The 25,937-nt window shown below is 37.8% G+C and overlaps 1 protein-coding gene and 1 long non-coding RNA gene across 5 annotated transcripts in view; both read left to right on the top strand.

Annotated features, from left to right (window-relative positions):
* LOC137864758 (uncharacterized) overlaps nt 1-25,937 on the top strand; it is a 353,484-nt gene that overhangs the window by 148,679 nt on the left and 178,868 nt on the right. The window lies entirely within an intron of this gene.
* Nucleotides 1-25,937, top strand: part of GRIN2A (glutamate ionotropic receptor NMDA type subunit 2A) — a 190,846-nt gene that overhangs the window by 105,842 nt on the left and 59,067 nt on the right. For all 4 annotated transcript variants that reach the window (XM_068699194.1, XM_068699195.1, XM_068699197.1 and 1 more), the window contains 3 exons: nt 11,166-11,280; nt 24,064-24,269; nt 25,731-25,899. In XM_068699194.1, the coding sequence (XP_068555295.1) occupies nt 11,166-11,280; nt 24,064-24,269; nt 25,731-25,899 (490 nt within the window). The remainder of the gene's footprint in view (nt 1-11,165; nt 11,281-24,063; nt 24,270-25,730; nt 25,900-25,937) is intronic.

A 25,937-nucleotide genomic window follows, 5' to 3' on the forward strand; every position in this document is an offset into this window, starting at 1 on the left:
GTTTCTTTGGGACTATCACTTGCAGGAAGCTGGTAACATTTTGAAAGAAAGGAAAAAAGCAGTAAAGGAGGTGTCCCTGGAAATTGTAGAAACATTAGATTAGTTAGGCAGCTTTTACAACCTGAACTGAAATATGTCACTTCTGCTTGTGAGGATTTAATTTTTGTTGCCTTTACGAGAATAACTGTAAAACTTCATCTGCACTAATCCAAGTTGGTATGGGAGTTTCCTCAAAACAGTTTGTCATATGGGAACTGACAAGGTTTAAATCGGGATTCTCTGTCATTTATTTATTATCTTGGGACTTTTATATATCCCCATTGGAAGTAGTACTCCTCATTACTCGTATCCAAAACGTTGCATAATACATGCCACAGAAATAAATTTCTTTATATGTTTTGTGAGAGGAAGTAAAGGGAATCTTGCATATTTTTATAACTCTTTATAATATATCATAGGAAAGTTATGAAGCAGTATTTATTATATTTCTTTTGACTGAATAGTGCAGATGCAGCACTTTGCAGAAAAGGAGGTTGGAATTGCCACAAGAAGGAAACTCAGTGCCAATTTCATATAGGAGTTTATGGGATGTTTTTAATTTTCCGAGCTGTATGTGCATACTTAGAATAGGAGTTGTTTGCTGTATAATGTCCTGGAACAGTTGTTGTTTTCTATGAAAATGGCATCTTCAGGCACAGCATTCTTCAGAAGCTCTCTTAGAGGCCAAATACTGCCAAGTAAATGGATTTTAACATTTCATACATGTATTTCATAAACCATAAAACTTAGAATGTTCTGTCATCACAAGTCTTGGTGCTTAAAATACAGAGGTACAGTTGGACAGACCATAACAACTTGAACTTGTTTTGAAAAGGGCTCCTACCCCACAGGGTTGGCAGTGCACAGCTGTAGATTTGATTTAGGCATTCAGCACAAGCTGTCTTTCTTCAATCATTTTTTCTCATTAAATGTGTATGACTACAAGAACAGGGCTTGCAAGTGTTAGGGTGGTGAGATGAGACTTCACCAGGAGATTCTGCAGTGTGCAGTGCATGGTGCACACAGAAATTATTAATAGGCATTGTTTGGATATAGTGTACTGTAGTTAATAAAGTCTTTTTGTTATGCAAAGCACTGATGTGAGAATGTATTTTCTGTACAGAAGATGCTTTGAGCTATTCCAACAACATAGGAACAAGAAACAGGCTGTTTTTAATTTAGAAATGTCAGAATTACACTAGAATGTATAAACTTTAAATAGTTCTCCTTATGTAATAACTCCCCAAGACTATTCTTGTCACATATAATCAGCAAGAAAAGCAAGTTTATGCAAGCATTTAGCACTGCTAAGTAATCTATGGGAGCTGACCAGTCTCTCCATGCCAGTGTGAATAAAATAAATTAATTGAGTTTTCTTTTCCTCATTCCTCAATTGCAGTTTTCTTCCTACATGAAGGTCAAAGTGTCCTCTAGAAATCAATGCCTAAATTGGGGTTTTATTCTGAAATGTCATCTTCACAGTTCAAGGCCACAGATAGTGTAACTTTGTATTTTAAACTAAAAGATAAATGTATATGATACTGTATTAAGGAATGAACTTGAAGAAAGGATTTCAGAGCATACTTACAATGATAAAGGGCTAAAATAATTGCTGTACTGGGCCTCCCTGTCCGTGCTTGGAACATGCAGGAGAAGTGGGGTCACACAGCGGAGCACTGCTGGCAAACTCAGGGGCAGACCACTCGGTGGAGAGCAGGAAAGTAGCCCTATAAGGTGATGCCTGAGGAAAATCAAGCTCAAAAATAGAGCAGGAAAGAGGATTTTAGACTTCATCTGTTACAATGACAGTCTAAATTCAGCTTTAAACCCAGTATAGTATTCTAAGGCTATGCCATAATAGCTAATTTGTGTGTAAATGGAGGTAGGTAATGCTTTATGTGCTGCTTCCCACACCTAGATAGCAAGGTTCATCTCCACTTATGAAGAAATTCTATGTAAAGGAAGCTCTGAAGTGAAAGTTCCTCCTTCCTCTTTCTTAAATCCTTTGAGTATTAAATTAACTTGAAGATATATATGTTTTGAAGCACAAAATTATTCTTTCTGCCACTACAATTCTAAGATGCTTTCATTAGTTTTCCAGACCAGACCCTGAAAAAATCCAGTTTGCTTTAGCTTTTGAGATGATCCAGTCAACGTTAATTTCTGATACCTATACATAAAATAGTGTTTCTATATGAATTAAAGATTTAATCCAAAATATTGTTTCCAACACTATATATATATATATATATATATATATATAAAAAAATTTTAAATGCATATATATAGATTCAACTCTTTTCCCAACCATGGAAGACCTAGAATCACCCAAGACAGAAAAATATCATTGTGTGAAATACTGGCACCATCACAGCAGGATAGATAGAATTAGAAGTTCGCTAATGCAACGTCAATTGAACAAATTCTCTCTTGCCCTCTTTCCAAAAAAAAAAAAAAAAAAAATCAAAACAAACAAACAGTAAAACAAAATTGTCCTGCCAGTTGTCATGGAAAGTTCTGCTGCTTTATGAATAGAAATTTCTGCTTTGTCTAGGAGTGTATTCACATTGTGTTTAAAAGTCATAACACCCTGGGAGTGACATCTCCCAACATTTACAATAACTCCGATTTTTACAGGGATGGATGAGGGGTGACAAAGCTGTTGCTCTGTTGTTCTCCTGGAAAGCAAGATGTGCCTGTCCATAGGCATGGTCAGTTGTTGACCATGCTGTGTTTATGTTTAGTTACATTCGATTTCCAATTACAACCAAATAATATATGGGATTTGGAGACTTATTTTACCTTTGGTAGTGAGGGTGTTAGACTAGAAAGCTGACCAAATAGCTCTGGACAGTCTGTGGTTTCATATTCTCACCAGGCGTTGTTTCCCTTATTCATCAACGAAGCTGGTGAGGGGTCTGGAGAACAAGTCTTATGAGGAGCGGCTGAGGGAGCTGGGGTTGTTCAGCCTGGAGAAGAGGAGGCTCAGGGGCGACCTTATCGCACTCTACAGCTACCTTGTGTACCTGTGCCTAAGCGAGGTACCTACAGGTAGTGAGGTGGGGGTTGGTCTATTCTCCCACGTGCCTGGTGACAGGGCAACGGGGAATGGTCTTAAGTTGCGCCAGGGGAGGTTTAGGTTGGATATTAGGAAGAACTTCTTTACTGAAAGGGTTGTTAGACATTGGAATGGGCTGCCCAGGGAAGTGGTGGAGTCACCATCCCTGGAGGTCTTTAAAAGATGTTTAGATATAGAGCTTAGTGATATGGTTTAGTGGAGGACTTGTTAGTGTGATGTCAGAGGTTGGACTTTGTGATCTTGGAGGTCTTTTCCAACCTAGTTGATTCTGTGATCATCACCTAAGCCAGAGAGCAGCAGCATCCTGAAGTTCACAGGGGTCTGGTCTGATGGCCAGATGACGGCCTACCATGCATTTCATCTCCTTAGCCTTGCTGTTGTGCTGCTGTTGCAATGTGTCTATGAAACATCTGCTCCAGAAGATGAGGGTGCGCTCTCCTTGAAGTCCTGGTATTCATTCATCAGGTTCAATATTTTGATGTCTGCTTTTAGCAATGACAGATTAATCTTCCTCTTTTTCTTTCAGGTGAAATCAAGTATTACTTGGACACAATGGTTTGATGAATAATCCAGAAAATCTGTTTAATGTTTTAAATTTTCAGAGATTTGTCCATTTCATTAAGTTCTGTCAAAAGACTTGGAAAAAAAAAAACAAACACAAACAAACAGCAGATAACAAAAAGTATTATCTGCTTTATTGTGTGTTTGAAGATGTATTGTTATTTAATAACTATATAGAGAGCAAAATGTTTTTTCACTATTAATGTACTTGCTGTGCAGGAAAGCAAGTGTTATTTAATGTAATCACAGAAAAGTTTGGGTTGGAAGGGACCTTAAAGACTACCCAGTTCCAAACCCTGCTGTGGGCAGGGACACCTCCCACCTCCCACTAGATTAGGGTGCCCAAATCCCTCCAGCCTGGCCTTGGGTACTGACAGGGATGGGGCATCCACAGCACTTCTGGGCAGCCTGGCCCAGGGCCTCACTGCCAATTTCTTCCTAATACCTAATCTAAATCTACACTCTTTAAGTTTAAAACTGTTACCCCTTGGCCTATCACTACATGCCATTGTAAAGTCTCTCTCTGTCTTTCTTGTAAGACCTCTTTAAGTACTGTAATGTTGGAATAAGGCCTCCCCGGAGCCTTTTCTTCTCCAGGCTAAACCGCCCCAATGCTCTCAGCTTCTGTTCACAGGAGAGGTGCTCCAGCCCCTGATAATTGCTGTGGCCCTCCTCTGCACCCATTCCAACAGGTCCACATCTCTCTGCTGCTGGTGACCCCAGAGCTGGATGCAGCACTCTAAGCAGGGCCTCACAAGGGCAGAGCGGAGGAAGATAATTACCTCCCTCAGCCACACTTTTGATGCAGCCCAGGATGCGGTTGGCAATTTTAAGACTTGAAGATATTTCAGGTTTTGAACACTGCTGGGTTTGCTCATTTCTGCTTCTTTGCCACTGCATCTGCTGGTCTAAAGAAAGAGAAATCCAAAAGAGAGGAAAACAGAAAACTGAAACAGCTGATGGCAGGAATAAAGCTGCTGAGACCACAAGGATGCAGGGAGACTCAGATTCTCAGTGCATTTAGACGAGGGTCTTCAAATGAGGATCAAGCTGCAAGTCCCTACCAATGTTACCAGCTGAGTTCAGACATCCTGGATGACAAGAATTTATTGGCAACATGAAACACTAAATGAGAAAAGATGCTCTGGAGAAGAGAATTTTTGGTAGTGGCAGGATCCCACTTCGATTGGTTTGTGTGGGAATGACTTCTGATCAGGAGATATGGTATGGTGGTGTAGCAGTGAGGTTGGCACACAGGGATACGCTAAATTTAACTTCCTGCCGATGAGCATATTTTAAACACTAACAACTAGCTATTTTCGCTTATTTTAATTCATGTGCTCTAAGTGCCCTCTTTTATAGCATAAAAGTTATTCTGTATAGTGCAGTAGCTCTGTACAGTTAAACAGCTCTGTACATTAAACAGCAGAAAATGAATTGATGAAACTCACATTCATCTGGTAGTAAAACTAAACTTCACCAGCATCCTTATGTGATGCTGGTACGCTGATAAAATGAAGAAATTATAGAAAATTTGTATCAGAATTTTTTCCCAGGTCAGGTCATTTTAGGAAGCAAAATCAGTTTAGGAAGCAGAATCAGGTAGCAGCTTAAGGGCTTCCAGAACCCTTACCCTTTATTGGGATGCTAAACAAAAGCAAATCAACAACAACAACAAAAGGGCAAGCATGGCCTGTGTTCTGCAGCTAACGCAGCCAGCTTTCAGGGCTGGAAGCAGGCCTTGAAATCAAAAATATAAACGTGAAGAGTATTGGAGGTGGTGTTGCTGCAGAGTCTGCCTCCTTGTAGAGAACCAGGCAGGCTTCTCAAGGATGAGTCTGGGGCGCTGCTGCAATGGTGAAGCAAAATATAAACATATTAGCACTTTTTACAAAATGTTATTACTACTAATAAAAGTAGCTTACTAAATCTGCTGGAGTTTGATGGGTTATGCTAGTCTGTGGCACCTGCCTAGCCAGCTGTGTCCTTTCTCATTTCACTCCCACCCTGTCCCCCTTTTAGAAGGGTTCTCCAAAAGTTTGGTTGCTGGTCTGGCAGAACTGGGGCAAAATGACATTTTCAGACCTGGTGGCATCTCATGCTTTAAGGAGCAGCTGGCAGAAGGTACAAGTAGTTGGCGTGCCATTCCTTTTTCACAGTCACCGAGCATATTGTTCCCAAAATTTGATTCATCCATGCTGGCTCAAGGCCTAGGAAGATGCAGCTCCAGGAACAGGAGTTATATTCAGGAGAGCGAGGGCTGGGGGACGTGAAGGAGGAGGAGGAGGCACGAAGAGGAAGAGGAGGCTCTGTCTTTGCATCATTGGGAAGGATCTGAAGTTAGAAAAAAAATCCCACGTAGCCTAAGATATAAAATTGTCTTGAAAAAATGCTTATCTGTTTGAAAAATGCATCACTACCTTGGTTAATAGTGATCTAATTCAGATCTGTTTCTGTACGTACTTCAGACCCTGTTACATATTTTATGTACAGAGTTTCTCAATTTAATTTTATAGACATTTTTAAGAAATCTGTTTCTTAATGATAAATCACTTTTTGTCAGGTTTCTCTTGATAAGTATTTTCCAGATTTCACAGCAGCACCTATGAGGTATTTCATCTACTTTAAAACTCATGTTGGAAGTCCCTTCTTTGGGAAAGGAGGCAGAGAGCTGCTTTTATGAAACCTTTATTTCCCGAAGTCTCTACTGTTTCTCTTCATTGCCTGCAGTTGTCACAGATTTGAAACACTGCCCCATGGTGAGGAAGGCGCTAAATAAAAAAATGGTTGTCTGCAGTGATAGCATCTGAGGGATTTATTGGGTTTGCTGAGCTGATTTCCGCTGCAGGGTAAGGGCCGGAGTCACAGGCTTGAGCTCTTGGAGTCCCGGGGGCTTTCTGCTCCATGCAGCCATCAGGTCTTGTGATGGGTTTCTCAGGTCTGATAACAAAGTTCCCTTGCTTGGAGGTAGCTTAGGAGTGATAAGTTTTCATTACTGCCTCTGCCTTACCCATTCTTTTTTTCCCAGCTGGTGATCTGTTCTGGAGCTGGGCACTGGGCAGATTTCACACTAATTTCAGCCCAGGCATGCTTGCTTGTTATGAATTAATATTTGCAAGGATGTTCCCTGCCTGGCATCCCAGAGGTACAGCATGGGGAAAGGTACTCCCAGGTGAGGACTTCCCTGAATACTGGAATGATCTTTGTTTGCGACAAAATGATCTTTATAATTTTCATTATTTTTACTTAAAATATATGCTTGCCACAGAATGCACTAAACCTTGCTTTTGCTCTCAAATACTTTCATCTATTAGGGCAATGCTTGTGTATCTTGCATATACATACGCGTGTTAAACATCAGAAGAAATCCTACAGCTTGGAAGCATGTTTGCTGTTGTGTAACTAGAACAAAAAGCCTCAAAGATTCTGCTCCAGGAGTGGTCACAGCATTGCAGGTGTTTCAGCTGACCGTTAAAGCGGTCTTCTAAAAACTGAGGTAGCACACTCATCCTTCTGCTGTCTTCCCCCATAATAGAAAGTGGAGTCAGTGAAGTTGTGATATAATATTTAAAGTGTAGGAAGTCCCACCTTACTGAAATGTGTTCTTTTTCTGGAAAATATCTGAATTTTAATTTGGGTAAATACTGCACAGTTTTGGCATTAATACGATGCCTTATTTGAACTGCTTGATCTTTCTGAATCTATAAAAATTAAGTTGGAAATCTTCAGAGGAGTGGTTTTGTAACCTTGGTGCTTCAGATAGTTGCTGTAAATTCAATGTGAACAGTTTTCTGTTGTGTTTTAGCGCTTCTCTTTTTCAGTTTTGTTGGAGAAGGTAAAAAAAAAAAAAAGTATAAATGTTTAAAAATGCTTTTGAAATGTAGTACAGGCTTGGCCCATTTTATGATAAAAGCCTGTTTTGAATTCAGTATGAGAATAGCTTAACTTCTGCCCCAAATTCCCATCTTTCATACATGTTTCACCTGGGGAGTCTTAGTCATGAACTTGGATTTTCAAAAGTCAATTAACACTTCAGTATCATACCACCATCACAAGGCCTCCTGCTATCATGTCTTTGCAAAGGTTGTAGCATTAATGAGGTGTGAAAGCAGATTAACTACTAAACCAAGGTGTATGCTGAATTGCCCCATTAAAGTAAGGAGCTCAAGTAATCAAGCATTGCAATTATTTAAGAACAGGAATAGGCAATTCCAAAACTACTTCAGAAATATGTTTTGACCAATTCAGAAACCAAAGACATCTTGCACAGAACTAATCTTCGGCAAATTTAGAACTTTGTAATAATAACATAGTCTATAAATGCTATTTTTTCCTCACTCTTCCTATCTAGGAATAGAGTAGCATGCAGTTGTTTTTCAGAGAGACAGGTACCTTAGGATCCTTGCCAGTAAAAGCAGAGCAGGACGTCTTGTCCTTCGTGGAGGAAAAATACAATTCAAAAGTGAATGTAGACATTAGTCACTGGTTTCTGAAAAACACACTGGCAATTGATGAATTTTGTACAGGAGACCCTGCTTGGGAAAACAAGAATCCCTTTGAAGTTCTTTTTTATTGCTGCGATTTGAGAAACTGGGGTAGCTCAGACTGCGTCATTCACTGATACCTTTGTAGATGAGTCAGGCAATATGTGTTTAAGAGACTTCTACAGATTAGGGACCATTTTTTAATTTGCAGATTTCACTACTCAATGGTTTGAAAATTCACAGTTTAAAATATACAATGAATCCAGTTTTTCATTTTAGATTTCATCTGTATTTTGAAATGCTTGAACATTACTGCAGCTACAGCACTGAATCTTCTTAAGGCCATTGAATGGCTTCTAGTCTGGAGGATTTGCACATAAATCCCCAAAATGTGATAAGCGGTGTTTGAAATCTGGGGTAACAATCCTATCAAAATTCACGAAAGAAGTGTTCAATTCAACCAATCGCCAGGCTTTGTAATTAAAATCCTGACTGGACACCAAAGCCTTATTTGTGGTCTAGTCCTTAGCCAGACACAAAGTCCTCAGCCTCCAGTTTTGTAGAGATGAGCTCATTCGTGCCTGGCCCTATAAGAAGTGGGCATTCCTTGTGGGGGGCTATTTCATCTGTAGGAATTTCAAAGGAGAGACCTGTGAATGAGAGTGCATAAATATGAATACAAGTAGTGCATGCTTTCACATTATGTCCTTACTTTTCCCTTGCAGTGTTCTCCTCAGCATGTTGTTCCATGGGTCACAATGCACTTGATTTTCAGCAGTGAGTGAGCGTTTTGCTGGCTTTCTATGTGTATGCACAAGTTCTGTCCAGTGGTTTGCCGCTTGCTCTTGAGGTGGCAAACAAGCTTTTTTATTCCTGAGCAAGCTCTTTTAGTGCTGGATGAAAAATGTAGTATACGGGAAATTAGTTCAACTGAAAAGCAAAGTTCTGCCGAGGGGAAAATTTTCACGCTGCAAGTCTGTCATAAAATATGTGTTATTGCAGTGGGTGAATTTGCAAATTACTGTCAAACCGGTACTGAATTGTGTTAATATGGTTGTTTAGGGCAGTGCACATTTAATTATTAACTGTTATGATACAATGTCATTATTTCTTCTGGGTCTATGTTGTTTTATTTAGCGTGTTTCTGCTGGGATTTTCGGTCAGCTAAGTCTATACTAAGCCTCCTTTGAACAACAGACAAAATAATTATTTCAATGTCAGATTCACCAGGAGACCATACTGCTACTAGAAAAAAAAAAAAACACCATGTAAAATGTATCAGTTTCTTGTGGATAAAACATTACAGAAGAATGAATGAAGAATATCTAGAGTAACTTTAATACCTTCCATAGCACACCCATCTGAGGGATAGGACGTGAAAGTGTTAAGTGGGGAATTCCAGAAGGAGAGCACCTAAGAGAAAACCTGGACTGAATTCATCCAGTGGAATACCCTGAGAATCAGTGTAGGTCTCTATAGTCTGTGGATATAGGGTGGAGGGTACGTTATCTTCTGGAAGTGCCATAAGATCTTCAAGTAGGATGGGACTTCAGGTTTTTCCTCTCACCCGCAGGATAGCTTGGTCAGGCTCATGTTGACAACCTAGAGTTAGATTTTTTTTTCAGTATGACTGAAGTACATCAACAGCAATACCATAATTTTACTCACTTCCCTTTCGTGCCCAAATTTCTTTGGTGAGAGAGTTTCAGACAATGTGCAAAATGATAGATTTTTGCAATATCACAGTCCAGGGAGAGCTTGGCCTGTGTGCAGACTCTTGGCAGCAAGTTTCCATATTTGTGCTTTAAATAAAAACTGCAGTTTCTCATCACTCTTTCTGACCCTGGAGCAGTGGAAACAATCTGTTCTTGCTGAGATTTACTGAAGCTATGTAGAAATGGAACAAATATAAATATGGAATTATGTTACAATTCCGTGGAAAATTTTGAGAGAAAATTATTTTGTGAGAAAAGTCTAGACCAAAAGAACAGTTTATTAGATAGTCAGAATGCCGGCATTTCTGAACCACCAAAAGCACAATGCTTTTGAAAAGAGGCTATGTGTTTCAATGATGAATGGAAAGCAACAATTAGAAAGTAGACTATATTAAAATTAGCAAAAACTAAGTAAGGCATTTAAGACCTTCAACGGCAATGACTTGGTAGAGATGATGTAATCTCTGCTGATGACAGGATTGCTTATAAGGAGTAGTTTTCTGTCTTTAGAACATGCAGGTTAGCATGGCAGTAGAGGAGGAGGAAGATGGAGAAAGCAAACAATAGTGCTGTGGCTCCTCTTATTGTAGTACCCCGAGTAATATCCTTCCATTGACAGAAATTTACACAAAATTTTCAGTTGGATACGTTTTCTTTTTGAAGCTGAAAAGTTACACAGGAGCCTGTGGTAAATAAACAATTTTCTTGATTCAATGCTCAAGTGTAAAGGCAGGAAATTTGGGTTTGAACGAACATTTTCAACAACAACAACAACAAAATCCTCCCTCTTTTTTTTCATTTGAAATGTTAATTAGCTTATATATGTTTTGTAAACCACTGAAAATTAACCTAAATAAAAATAAAAATCTTTTTTCTTCTTGAAAATATTGAAATGAATGAACTTCAAAGTTTCTATGTCTGTCTTTTTTTTTTTTTTTGAAGTTATTAGTGGAAGTTATTCATGTTTGTCAGAGACAGCATGCAGCAAAGCTGCAGTGTCAGGAAGGGCTGATAGGACTCCTGGAGGTCTAAACAGATGAAGCCAGAACAGATACAGTGACCTCTGAGTATTATACTAGTGAGACGAAAGTGTGATGTTACACACAGTTCTGATGTGGATGTGTTTAAAATGGTACTGAAACACTTTATGTTTTTTTACAGTGTTAACAGAATTTAATGCATGGACTTCATCAGTGCTTCTGATGACTGAATTAGCTTGCTCATTAACTGCTGGGACAGCTCATTAATTTTTCACTGTACCTTTTTTTTTTTTTTTTTCCTTCCTAGGTTTATGATGAATGTGACTTGGGAAGGTAAAGATTTGTCCTTCACAGCTGATGGTTATCAGGCACATCCCAGGCTGGTGGTGATTGTACTGAACAAAGATCGCGAATGGGAGAAGGTGAGCATCATCTGTAGGTAAAAGATTGAGAGGAGGTAGGAGAGACTTGGTAGAACCCTATTAATGACAGGTAGACAGATTAACATCACACATGTCAATGATGATATTCTGCTGTAGCAGGTTTGTCACAACAGCTCAGAGAAAAGTAATTTTACTTTATTCTGAGTAGGTCTAATGAATTTTAATAGGGAAAGCAACATATCAATGAAGGTAGGCCACATGGATTTCAGAAGATATATGTGAAATGTACATTACATTTCTTCTCACAATTTGGTAAAATAAAATGGTCAACTGAAAAATTTCCTGAAACTTGAATTTTAACTAACTTTAACTACTGAAGCTTGGGTGGATTTATATATCTTGACATACTCCACGAACTCTACAGAAAAGTCCTTTTTACTTGCTTTTTTTTTTTTTTCCTTCTTTCTTATCTTTCTACAGGTTTTAAGCAGATTTTATTCTCAATTTTGGCTCTGATGTTTTGCAGAATTATTTGTAGTCCCATGTTTTAAAAATACAGGACCTTAGAAACTGTTTACACTATAAGAAAAAAATACAGCTGTACCACCCCACCCCCAATTTATTTTAAATTCATAAAGCATGATCATGCATTACCTAAATTGCTGCTGAAATCTATGAGCTCTTTTGTCTTATAGTTTTAGGATCCCATAAATGTTCAAATCCAGTTTGTAAGACTGCCAGGCTCTTCATGATGTTGAATAATAATGACAAAATAAGAATTACTGTAGGACATCTCAGTAAATATGCTAGTCATGCAAAACACTGAGAGTAGTTGTAGATTATGCTATGTATTTCTTGATGTTCATTTGATGCAAATTTAATTCTCTTGACGAATTTAATTCTATTGAAACGTGTCAATCTGAATCTTTGGAGGAATCTCTTTCTCAGTAACAATTTTAAAATAGGCTAAGAAATTTTCATAATTCTGCAATGGTCTGCACGTCACATATAATGTTCTGGAAAAAAAATGTTATTCTACATGGGGAATATTAGTATGGCACCAAAGGGAGAAAATGGTTATAGAGGCAGACTACAATGCTCATGGTATCATAACTTTATACATTTATTATCTTGAGACTTCTCTAAAGAGGCTGCTCACAGCACAAGAGGACATAGACGTTCTTGAAATGAACTAGCAAATGAGAAGAAGTGCTGAATATATGAATCAACAATATTTCCAGTAAATAGTTTGGGCCTTTGTTAACCTTTGAGTGTCTCCCGTAAGAGAGAATGGAAGATTTAGTCCAGCTTTTTCTGTATCTAACCATGCATGTTGTACAGCATGTTGTACACCTGCTGCACTGGGCTACAAGGCTCTCTGTAGGCTGAGGCTTACATCTTCCATCTGGTAAATCCCTCCGTGTTTGAGGGGTTTCTGGAAAGATGAAGAGTAACTGAAGGGGTGCTGCTGCCCAGAAAATATGATGCATCTACTCCTAGCTGCCCCCTTTGCTTTAGGGCCCTTCTGGTAGCAGGCAAGACAACTTATTTTGGTAGAGACAACCTGCCCCTAGCTGCAGCTTTTGTATCTGCTTCTGTCATATGCCTCTGTCCTATGGGAAGGCAGCCAGGTTTAATTATGTCAGAGGGCAGAAGCAAAAGGCAGCCAAGAACGGGCTGTCACCACCAGAATTATTCTTCCAACCGCAAGCTGATCTCTGCCTCCATGGATGAAGACAAATAAACTGACTGATCAATTATCCTGGCAAACTGGAGGTAGTGCTCGGCCATGTTGGAGCACCCCACATTTATAGCAGTAGAATGTCACTCTGCGCTTCAGAAATAGCAGAAATGTTCCTCTGACTTAGACATGAGAAGACTCTTGCCCACCTCCTGGTTTATTTGTACATATCTGTAGTGCCATCTTGACATTCCTTCCAAGTTTCTTTCCTCACTCCATATCTTGTAGGAACAAGGAGAAAGAAATTGGCTTTCTCCTTGAACTGTTTTGCTTGGTTTCAAAACTGTCAAAGTTACTCATCTGAGATACAACATTTTCTGCTTTGAGTTTCCTGACAGGTGCATGCTTTTATTTCTAATTACAGTATATTACAGTCTTATTAAATGTTCTCAATCCTATAAGGAAAACATCAAGTCCTAGAACCTAATTAAATGATTTACTCATGTGAAAAACCGACAATGCAACAGGATGCTAATAATAGTAACGTAACTAATGTACACAGAAATTGCAAATAGTTACTTTATTATTCATGTAAGAAAGAATAATTGTGTTGTATGGGACAATTTTTTACCAAGTATTCTCCTGAAAATACAAGATTTAATATGAAAACTCAATTTCCTGTGGTTTTAGTTTAATAACATGCTTTTATTTAAATACATTTTTTTCTTTGGTCTCAAAAATTGATATATTTGACTCAGGGCTTGAGGTTATAGAAAATACATTCAAGCATAGTTGAAGAGCATATATCTTACCCTTAGGAAAATAAGTTCTTTTTTCCTTTACAAATGACTCAGTATCAATATTTTGAAACGGAAACTTCACATGTAAATGGGGTTGACTTGGGGATTTGTCCCATATCTGATTCTGGTTGGATGATAATAGTTTGAAGACTGAAAATCACTTTTGGGCATGTTCAGCAGGCATCCAGCAAGATATTTTGACAGATCCTAGAGCAGCTGCTCAAACTTCTGACATCAACATTCATAGTCTTCCTGCTATATCTTGACAGCTGGTGGAGCTGCTGTTCTTAGGCAAGAGATTTTTAAGAAGACAAGCTTAATGTGCTTGTTTCAATGAAACTTGATAAATTTGCCAGAATTAACAGTGCTGCCCCACTATCACCAAAAGTCTGCAGGAACACTGCTAATGCTGAAGAAAGTCTCAGAGGTCCATCAGTAGCAGCTGCAAGTCCCCCATTAAGCTTATCTCAGTGAGGTGTGACCTGGACATCTCACCCAGCCTATTAACTTCACTGAGGTGCAGACTTCACAGTCCATTAGTCTTTTCCTTTTTTTCTTGAATTTGGAAAATTAATTGAAAAAAAAACAATCAATCCAATATTAAAATCATATACTTGAATATAAATAGCAGTGGCAAAATTAGGTTGACAAGGAACGTGGCCAAGAAGGCCAACAGCGCCTTGGCTTGCATAAGAAACAGTGTGGCCAGCAGGGCTAGGGAAGTGATTGTCCTTCTGTATTCAGCTCTGGTGAGGCTGCACCTTGAGTACTGTGTTCAGTTTTGGGCCCCTCGCTACAAGAAGGATGTCAAGGTACTCGAGCGAGGCCAGAGAAGGACATTGAATCTGGTGAGGGGTTTGGAGAGCAAGTCTTATGAGGAGCGGCTGAGGGAGCTGGGCTTGTTCAGCCTAGAGAAAAGGAGGCTCAGGGATGACCTTGTCGCTCTCTACAGGTACCTTAAAGGAGGCTGTAGCGAGGTAGGGGTTGGTCTGTTCTCCCACGTGTCTGGTGCTAGGACAATGGGTAATGGGCTTAAGTTGCGCCAGGGGAGGTTTAGGTTGGATTTTAGGAGGAACTTCTTTACTGAAAGTGTTGTTAGGCGTTGGAATAGGCTGCCCAGGGAAGTGGTTGAGTCACCATCCCTGGAAGTCTTTAAAAGACATTTAGATGTAGAGCTTAGTGATATGGTTTAGTGGAGGACTTGTTAGTGTGATGTCAGAGGTTGGACTTTGTGATCTTGGAGGTCTCTTCCAACCTAGATGATTCTGTGATTCTGTGATGAAAGTGCATGATCCATTTGCTAGTGTATCTTTTGTCAGTAGCTCTGTGGCCTAACCTGACGGCCACAGCAGATACAGCATGCTTCTTAACATGTGTTAGGTTGTTACTTTCAGTGTTTCATCCATGTTGCTTACTGTATTTAGTCTTACTGTAAAGTAAGACTTACTCTATCCTAACACTTGCTGTTGCATGCAAGTTGTATCTTGTTTATGTATTAGTGGCTTTTACTTGGTTAAGGGAAAGGCCTTTAAGCTTTTACTATGCTGAATTGTTTGAATTGTGCCAGTTGTTATGCAGCATTCTTTAAATCCTGTATTCCCAAGAAGGCAATGCAGGATTTAAAGATTCTCTCTGCTGCTGTAAAGGAAATGTAAATGCCATGGAAAGGGGTGGTGAAGTGTACTTTGTTCCTGTTATTTATAGCTAATAGTTAAGATTATGGGAGTAGTGTGGGAGCTGCTTTCAGAGCAGCTTTTCCTTTCTGGAGGTAAAGGTGTGGCCGTTTAGACACATGGAGAGCTGAAAGATATTCAGTATGTGCCAAGGGTGACAAAAAGTCTTCCCTACCTGGCAGGTGGAGCAAAGGCCGTCTATTTGTTCATCTCCTTCCTTTCTAATGACATAATTAATTAATAAAATGATTTCTCTGGCATAAATTTGACCTCCTGTGCTACACAAAGTTATTTGGGACATTTCCCAGTACCAAAGCTATATCAACCACTGAGGATCTGGGGAGTGCTGATTAATAATTCTGTATTAAAAACGAGGCTACAGGAGCTAGTAGCTTTTCTTTCTTCCCGTTTGTTTATAATCTCTGTGGGTACTTAATTTTCCTTTGAGCCCTGATGGTCCCAGTGTTGGTGCTTTCCTGTCAGTGTAAGGAGCTGCCATGAGGGAAGAGCAGTACATTTGCATACCCCATATGAGATTTTGCAGCAATTTTTGAAAACTTCAAAGTCCTAAAATGGATGCCTTCAAACCAACTAGGACTGTAAACCATTCCCCATTAATAAGATATGAAAGTGCTCTCATCGTATTTTGTCATTTAAATTTAGAATGTCATTGTGAAATGTGGACCTTGATCAACATGCAGAGACACAAAAGTTTGCAGCAGAAGGAAGACAACAGATGCTGTTTCTGGGGAAAGGATTTTGCTTGTGTGCTTTGTTCCACAGCTACTTGTTATTGCTAACCTGACAAAGTCAATTTATGCTTCCTAGTTATTCTGTTAAGACTTGCCAGAGTAGCTCTCCCTTGTAAGTGGAAAAGCGTGGTGAAATAAAAGTAACGAATAGTTTTTCTATAAAGCAAGATGAATTAGATTTTGTGTTTGCTCAGCATTATTTTCTTCCCAAAAGTGCGACAGCTCAAAAAGTATGTTTGCTATATATGTGTGTTTGGTGCAGAAAAAACATCACTTTTTTTTTTTTTTTTTTTTTTCTCTTTTCAAAGGTTTGGTCGGGTAATCCTGGGAGTGCATTTAGCATCCGTGTCATCATGTAACATTTTTCCTTACAAAAGGATGATGACTGTGTTATTGCATACAGTTCCCATCTGCTAGGAAGAGGGTGATAGGACTGAGTTATTTGTTTGTTTTCTCTGAGATGCCTGTGTGACAGACTTTCTTTTCATGCCAACACTGACATTATTTAGAGACTGGCTTAGGGTGCAGCAGGAGAGGGAACTCTTAGGGGTACAGTAATAAGTAGCTTTGCAACTTTTTTTCCTCTCTTTACGCTAGCTGTGTATCTGTAGCTGTTACACAAAACCACACCAAATAGTTCATTATTGCCCTCTCCTGCTGCAGTGTTCAGAAAATGAATGAAGGGAGGGTGAGATGAGGACCCTATGATTGCTAATTCAGGCAGACATCAAACAAACTCTTCCATATTCTCAACTATCTTCTGTTTTTCGTCCTCTATACTGTAGAGATTAAATGAACAGGAAAATTCCAGAGCACACATGAAGAGGAAACAGGAAAGACTGTAGATGTTTCAAAGAAACGCAACGATAAATGTACATGTATTTGTATAATGGGAGCACTGCTTTGAAGTCCACGCTTGAAAGTTTTATAGGTTTTGCACCTACAATAGTGAAACAAACCCTGTATGTGTGAAGCAACTTTATGTATGTTGGTATGTAGGTATTTATTTTAAGAGTTCCAGTCTTTTGGCCATAAATAAGAGGTTTTATCATTTGGGGCAGGATCCTTCCCAAAAACAATCCTATTGCCCTCTTTTCAAGTGTGGGTCATCTTCCATATTCCTCTGGGATTGAGGCCACACACTGCTGTGTTAGCAATCTAGGTAGGAATGACAGAAATTTATCAGAAACATCTGGATATTTCCTGGCTTTTCCATACAGCAGAGTAAAGCTTAGTTGGGTGCAGCTTTTGACAGTTCCATAGCAGAGCATGTCTGCCTTTTTTGAACATTATTCTCAGCTTGAATTTTCTGGTTCAAAAAAGTTTGCTTTTTAAATACACACTATTGGGTTTATTACTTGTAGCTCCATCGCAATGCATTTTTACATTCCCCCTCTGTTTTTGAATCTAACAATGCAGATATCTGAAATGAAGCATCCGCTGAAAATAAGCTCAATTTCACTTTTAACTACTCTAGTACTGTTAATTGAATTCTTTGGAGGTCTAGACAGAATGAGAGCTCACCTTCTAAACATACTTCTATGCCTTTGCACTCTTAAGCATGCTATTCTCTTCTTTGTAGCTTGATTTGCTATAGATTGTAACTAAATATAGTTAATTGAGTTTGTTTGGAGAATAAATCAAATTTTCAGACCTGTCGTCGAACTATTCAGTAGTTCCATTTTACACATCGCATAATCCAGAAGTCCAAATACTTCTTCTCTATTTTATTTAATGCTTAATTAAATGGTTGTCATTCTAAAAACAGAGATTTTAAAGAACATATTTTAGAAAAAAATGTCTATATTTTTCCTGTGTTCTTAATGTGCCTAGAGAAGGAAATAATTCTTTAGCACATGGGATTTTCTAACAGCACGTGGTTGCAGGTGAAGATGGTTGTGTTACACTTAAATGGGGGTTGATTTTAAATAGACTTAATCTACTAGGAAAGAGGAAAGGAAGGCAGGTGAGACAGAGAAAACCATCCTGATTCATCTATAGCAAAGTTTCCTGTCATTACAGAGTGGCTACACCAAGTATAGATGTTGCATCTTACGTTGGCTTCATTTTAAATGCAGGATGGCTGTGCCTGCCACACCACTTCAAATATGTGAGATTCACCTTGATGCAGCTGGAATATGTCTCTGGCTGCCTACTATTAATGAGCTGTGCTTTCAGCTGGATTCTTTGGAGCGGTAGTCTTGCTTCCAGGAGCTAGTGGAAATTATTTCTCTGACCCACGCTAAGTTTTGAAATCTTAAAAAAAGTTTCTAGTCTGTCTTGGAGAAAAAAAAAATAAAAAAATTAAAATTTCAAATTCTATGAATTAATAACTCAAGCCAAAAAAAAAAAAAGAAAGAAAAAAAGTATTTAGTCGGGACAGCTGAAATTCTTTTATCTCAACATATTGTGATAAATGACCATATATTTCTATATAGCAAGCCCAGGACTATACATGCAAATTCTTCATTAAAGCACCTTTTTTATTTATCTTTTTGGACATCACAAAAGTGCACTTTGATCAATAGAATAGAGTAATTCAGTTGGAAAGGACCTTCAAAAATCACCTAGTTCAACTGCCTGACCACTTCAGGGCAAGAGGAACAATTCTTTCAATTTTACTTCAGTTTTCTTTCAAATTCAAATTTCTTTCAATTTTTGTTCTTTCTAGAAGAACAATTTTCTTTCAAGAAATGAGGAAAATGGAAATTATTCTCAGGAAAGTTCTTTTATAACATTATTCCACCTTACAAATAGAAATTTGGCAATCTGAATGTCAAAGAGTTCACTTGAGATCAGTGCAAGTTGGAACTTTTAGGTGAAAAGGCTTCTAGTGCTATATGGTTCCAGCACTGACCAGAGAAAGGCTTCGGCAGAGAAATTAAGTTGTGTGGTGTTAGAATGCAAAGATGAAGGATATATTGCCAACAGTGCTTCAAACATGCAGATTTCCTGTGACTGCACTATAGTTTTTATGTGCTGCATATTATATTCCTTTTATGTAACAGCCATTTGAACAAAAGATTAAACAGACTTGAGCAAATGATCAGTATTTTCCACTTCTTGTTTCTCTCTCTCTGTAAGAATGAGTATTCTGCTGACATTTGCTTTTAAAATATAAAGCTTCTAGTAAGTGCTTCATTTTTTCTGCAACTTTTGCATCATGTGGTAATTTACAAGAAACAATGTAGATATTAAGCCTTTATACTTTTACAATCACCTGCCTTGCTTTTTTCAGATTTCCTTTTGTTGTACTGTGTGATTCAAATAGATCAGATTTTATTCTGAATTCTTTGAAAATCAACCCCAATGAGTCAAGATGTGAGACAATTAAAATTGTTAGATAAAAACTAGTAGCATCAGGTTGCATTTCATTGATATGTAACAGCAGTATCTTTGTTTTCTGTTTCATAGTTTTACCTTCATATTATCAATGGTTTAGCATAGTCCGCATTACAATGGTAACTTCAGATTTCATGGCTATTTCATGAATATTTGTATCAGGGATACCAGTATTATTAGGTAAGCATGCTAATTTAAACAGGAGCACTTTCTTACCTCAAATCTAGATGCTTGAACTTGGTTGGAGGATGCCATGTTTAGTTCATTTCATGAGTAGCTATCATGAACACGAAGTAGCATGTTCTAAAAACAAGCACTGCAAAACACTGGAGACAGTTGAATTTTGAAGCTGTCCAGGTTGGTAAGCTATTTCACTGTAAAATGGTTTATTTGAATATCACTTGTCTCCTACTGAAAATAGCAGTTGAACTTTTCATATCCTACTTTCTGTATTTTACATATGAACTTTTTTTTTAAAATTTATTTCTAGAGTATTTATAGTGGCCTTCCCTTCAGAGGTGAAGTCAGGACTTGCATGCTTTTTTAAACTCAGTTAATTTTATATATATAAATATATATATATATACAATATATATATATAAATATATATATATATTTGTTATAGTTAAGTCACTTTAACAGTTAGTGCTGAATAAGGACTTAACATTTGATTTTGCACAGAAATTTTTACAATTTATAAACATGTCTCTATATAAAGTTCTGAAATCATTCAACATGTGTTATAACTTGTTTTTTCTTCCCTAAGCTTTTGAAGGTTTTAAAGGCATTCAGAACAGGTACTGATTGGATCTAGAACTAGATCTGACTTTTCCTGAAGTGACATAAATGCTGATCTTGCAAGACACCAAAATATGTATTCAACTTCATAAATTCTCTTAATCTCAACAGAAACATATTCATGTTTTAGTTTTCCTTAATCTACAGCTTTCCTCTCTCATTTCAATCCTTCACTCTGTAAAAGAGTTGATACTATTGGTAGCACAAAAATGTTGAAGGATCTAAATAATATACGAGGATACAAAACATTATGTAAATAATTAATACCCTTCAGATTCTTATTCGCAATGCTATAATTAGTTCTGCAGAGGCTGAAAGTCTTCTAATGTAAGTATAAAAATCTTTGTGTATTTTGACTATGTGCTTTAATTGCATAAAACTAAATTCTTACCCTTCTTTTAAAATAAATGAAAAAGGGAAAAGCGTTTTAATCATTCAAAACTGTAGCTGAAAGATAGAAAGTGCAACGTGTTCTTCAACAATATTACTATTGCAAAATCAAAATACCAAACGAAGAAAGCTGTTTACTTCCAAGTCTAGTATCAGCAACAGAGCAAATCCATCATCTATTCTAACCATTTAATAATCAGAACTAGCAAATACAACACAAATATTTCCCAAGGAAAAGGAGTGACTCAGAGGCATTACTCTTCCTCATTTACTATTCTTAGCCAAACAACAAAGCTTTTCAGGACTTTTCTGCCATTTGCTTTTCTGCTGTTCTTCATGACTTTGAAATCTTTTGTTTGTACTTTTTGCCATTGTGCTTTCTGATGCTGAGCGTTCCTGACTACAAAGTAGGGATGACCTGCAATGGACATGAGATTTGTGCCTGTATAAAGCCCTGATGAATTCAGTGTGACTCCCTGGAAGTGCAGCAGTAGACATCTTCAGGCAGAGTAGTAGGGATGGCCCTGAGACCGAAGTGAAGGTCTTAATTTTTAATTACTTTTTCATAAAGGTACAATCAGTGAGTATGGAGATAATGGAATGAAGAGGATAAAAACGTTTGAACCTAACTTTAGAGACCTGCTCAACACACATTTCTGTACAGATGCATCTGTCTAAAAAACTAGCATTTCAACAAATTCATCCCTTTAAAATCATCAGTGGGTGTATCCTCCTCAAAACAATAAGATGTGGGTGAATTATTGAAAATATATCATGAGTCCTCTTTTAAAAACAAAGCAATCATCACATTTTTGATAGGATCAGACAAACTCATATTATGGTGGGCTGCTTGTATTCCAGTTGATCCATGTGGCAACAATACACAGTGGAGATGGCTTGCAGGGGGAAACGCTTTGAATTACATAGACCTGTATCAGGTAATGTAGTGTAATGTAGCAACAAGTGCTGCTACTGCTATACTCTGGGACATGGAAGCGCAACTGAGATCCAGTCACATCTCTTTTCTTGTTGCTGGTTGGAAAAGGCAGGCAGGCAGGCACATTTTCCACTGCTGAAATTCATCGTTGTACTTGGCATGTTTTTTGTTAGCAGGGCTAGGGAGATGACTGTCCCCCTGTACTCGGCTCTGGTGAGGCCGCACCTCGAGTACTGTGTTCAGTTTTGGGCCCCTCGCTACAAGAAGGACATGGAGGTGCTTGAGTGGGTCCAGAGAAGGGCGATGAAGCTGGTGAGGGGCCTGGAGAACAAGTCCTACAAGGAGCGGCTGAGGGAGCTGGGATTGTTCAGCCTGGAGAAAAGGAGGCTCAGGGGCGACCTTATTGCTCTCTACAGATACCTTAAAGGAGGCTGTAGTGAGGTGGGGGTTGGTCTGTTCTCCCACGTGCCTGGTGACAGGACAATGGGGAATGGGCTTAAGTTGCGCCAGTGGAGTTTTAGGTTGGACCTTAGGAAGAACTTCTTTACTGAGAGGGTTGTGAGGCATTGGAACAGGCTGCCCAGGGAGGTGGTGGAGTCACCATCCCTGGAAGTCTTTAAAAGACGTTTAGATGTAGAGCTTAGGGATATGGTTTAGTGGGGACTATTAGCGTTAGGTCAGAGGTTGGACTCGATGATCTTGAGGTCTCTTCCAACCTAGAAATTCTGTGATTCTGTGATTAAAGTAGTGATCTGTCTGGAATTGTCCCTGCTCCAGGCAGCCAACATTGTGGCATACTTAGGGTGTGGATATAAACTACGTTCTGTAAGCTAACATAAACCAGCACAGGTTCTGCTGTGAATGAGATTATGTACCATAACTTGACAATCAAACTTTTTTATTTACAATGGATCCATGTCATAGAGTTAAATAGATATGTTTCCCTTTGCATTATTATTACTATTATTATTTTTATTATTGTTATTATTGTTGTTATTATTATTATTCCACAAAGGCTTCATCCCTTGTGTTTTGGTTAAACTTCATGCTAAAACTTTAAGCAGTATAAATCCAGTTCCTGATTCCCAGTGATTTAGGTGTGATTTCCTAATTCCCTTGGGATATTTTGAATTTCCTAATCAAAGTATATAGAGATTTGGCATTTCTGCCTCCTACATTAAAGTTCAGCAAAATACCTTGCCTCAAAAACAGGACAGAAAGGAAACTGCAATGGGCTTGTACTTATGTGCTTCCCAAATAGGAATGGATATAAATCTTGTTCTTCAGGAACTTTTGTGATTCATTTTAAAGTCTTTAGAAGACAGAAGGAAAATAACAATTTTGTGCAGTTGTGTTTTTTTTTTTAGGACCCGAATCTCTCATTGTACTGTTAATTCCTACTGTTTTCCTTGCAAAACAAATATTTTATCAGTCTCATGATTATGTTATAATTTAGCTAAAGTAACTGAAGGATTATTAAAATGTGTTGGTGTAAATTATGTGGACTGGTAGCACATTTATATTATCTGTCATTACTGCTTGGATAAGCCATACAATTAGATTTATGGATATCAAGTAGTTAAACAACCATTAGAAATAAAATGGTAGAGCTTTCAAAATATTTAAATACTTTTTTAACCATATTCCCCTTGCTGGTGTTCTGGTAGTGGAAAAAAATGCAGATTAATTAAGGTTGGGTAATTTATAATAATGAATAAAAAGACGATTTTAAAGTAAAGTTGGTTATGCTCCCCCCAAAATCTTAAAACTGCATATTTACTCTAAAGGTTGGTGTTTGCTTGATTACTTGCTAAACTCTTAGGATTATTTCACAGTAACTAAACCAGAATAAAATACATTATTTCTAATATGAAACCGTGTCATGTAAAATTCTGCTTGTGTGTACTAAAACCCTCGTCTGGCCCACCTTGGGAACCCTAGGACTAGGGTGTAAAATACTTTCACCATGACTTTTCAAACAATAATGGTTGAAGAGTCCTTTCTTTACAGAACATACAGAAATAATGTTGGGATACTTTGTTCATTAGCCTGGTGGGAATTAGTTTTATTTTTCTTGTCCCTTTTTTCTTTTGAGGCCTATTTTCTTGTTACTGCAAATTGGTCCCAATTACATATGGAGTGTCTGGTTGCTGTTCTGGTTCAATTGCATATGACAATATCAAATTTCAGTGCACCTATAGCCAAGATCGTGTTAACTGGTATCATCCAGTCTTTAAATAACTTTACTTTACTTTATTTTCCCACTTCATATGACTACTAAAGATTCCTAAAGTAATTTTGATAATAAAATTTATTTGATAATAAAAACCTAGGACTGCTGTCTTTTTACTCTAATTTCCCGTACCTATATCCCCGTGTATTTAATGAGATGTCATTTGTCAAATACAAGCAATCAGATATCAGCAGCTTGTGTATCTTGGCTTTTCAGGTGGGGAAGTGGGAGAACAACTCACTGAGCCTGAAGTACTCTGTCTGGCCAAGGTACAGCTCTTTTGCAGACAGTGAACCGGATGATAACCATTTGAGTATTGTCACCTTGGAGGAGGCTCCCTTTGTCATTGTTGAGGATGTGGATCCTTTGATGGAAAGTTGCCAAAAAAACACCGTGCCATGTCGTAAATTTGTCAAAATTAAGTAAGTAAATACACAGTGTTCCTTTTTTGTTTGTTTGCTTTTGAGTGCAAAATGTTCATCTATTTTCTCATTAATGCTTTCCCTTATTTCTTTTGTTGTATATACATTTTTTCTCATACTTCGCTGTTCTTGATTCCTACCTTTGCTTTTTGTTCTGTATTTCTCTTCCTCTTTCTTTTTCTCTTTCCTGCACAGCATGCTTTTCTTTACACATCTTCCCTTTCAATACATCAGAAGGTTCTGGTTATATACATATAAGTAACATTGAGTCAATGACAAGATAGTAAGTATGTAGTAAATTCAAAATCAACTAGAAATGGCCCTTCTCAATCATATGCAAGAAGATAGCATATTCTAAAATTAGATTGTTTTAATGAGTCCTCTTTGAATGGTTTCCTGTTATGTTGAAATGCGCCTATTTTAATTAGTTTAATTAGTTAACAGTTTAAGAATGCCTTCTATTGACAATAATACATTTATGCTTAAATTTGGTACAAGATAAACTATTCCAGCATAAAATACTATGACATACCAGCTAGAGAAAAGTCCATTGCTTTGATTGCTCTGTAATTTTGGAGTAATCATTAGAAAACAGTGGAAAATTTGTCATTGTGGATTCATTAATGCTTCTTCACCCATTAAGTGCTTCAGTCTACATGTTTCCAAAATGAGTATAACATTTTTAATTGAGCAGGTGTTAGGAGATGTAATTGATGTTTCTGAAGTTTTCCAGAAGTTGCTGAATAGTTTCTGAAATCCAGGACATTTTTATTGACATATCTGAACTTCTTAGTCAGGTTCTAAACAACATTTTATTTGTGATTTGAATTTCTTCAAAGTCTGTAAAATATTGCCTATTAAAAAAAAAAAAAAATCTTGTCTAAGACCTACATGGCTGATCACAGTTTGGGACTCTGGTTTCTCTGTTGTCAGGACTTTTCTGACCTTCCAGAGTGGTCTTTGCACTCAAAAATAGCCTGAACGTCACCTTCTCAAACTGCAGGAAAAGATATAGCACCCACTGCTTCCAGAGCTGTGAACTACCGTGCCTTTACACAACTTATATGTTGGGCAGTTCAGTAATTATTAAATTACGTGTGGTACATAATATCTTAAGAGCAGAAGTAATAAATGTTTAATCTAAATCAAAGAAACATCAGTAAGTGGAGACTGTATGAATTGATGGAGAAGTGAAGTCCAGTAGGAGAGAAACTGAAGCAGAAAATGTTGTACAAGGTCTACCACCATCTTCTATTTATTTTGTCAAGCCACTGTAATATGATTAGTAAGAGCTATAAGCACCATATAAAGCATCCCATGGTTTTATTTCTCCATCATTCCAGAAAAAAAATGGTCACTTGGAAGTTTGAAAAATTGTTCTTTTACAATATGCTGACTCTTGCTGTTGTGGTGGTTCTGTTTTTCCCAGGAGAAATGTTTGTCTTGCTTCTCTTTTAACAGCAACTCAACTAATGAGGGAACTAATGTAAAGAAGTGCTGCAAAGGATTCTGCATTGATATCTTGAAGAAATTGTCTAAAACTGTCAAGTTCACGTATGACCTGTATTTGGTGACTAATGGGAAACATGGCAAAAAAGTCAATAATGTATGGAATGGAATGATTGGTGAAGTAAGTTCTGTTAGGTAAAAGAGCTCTTAAGTAAGAAC

The sequence above is a fragment of the Anas acuta genome, chromosome 15 (genome assembly GCF_963932015.1).
Source record: "Anas acuta chromosome 15, bAnaAcu1.1, whole genome shotgun sequence".
Classification (NCBI taxonomy): Eukaryota; Metazoa; Chordata; class Aves; order Anseriformes; family Anatidae; genus Anas; species Anas acuta.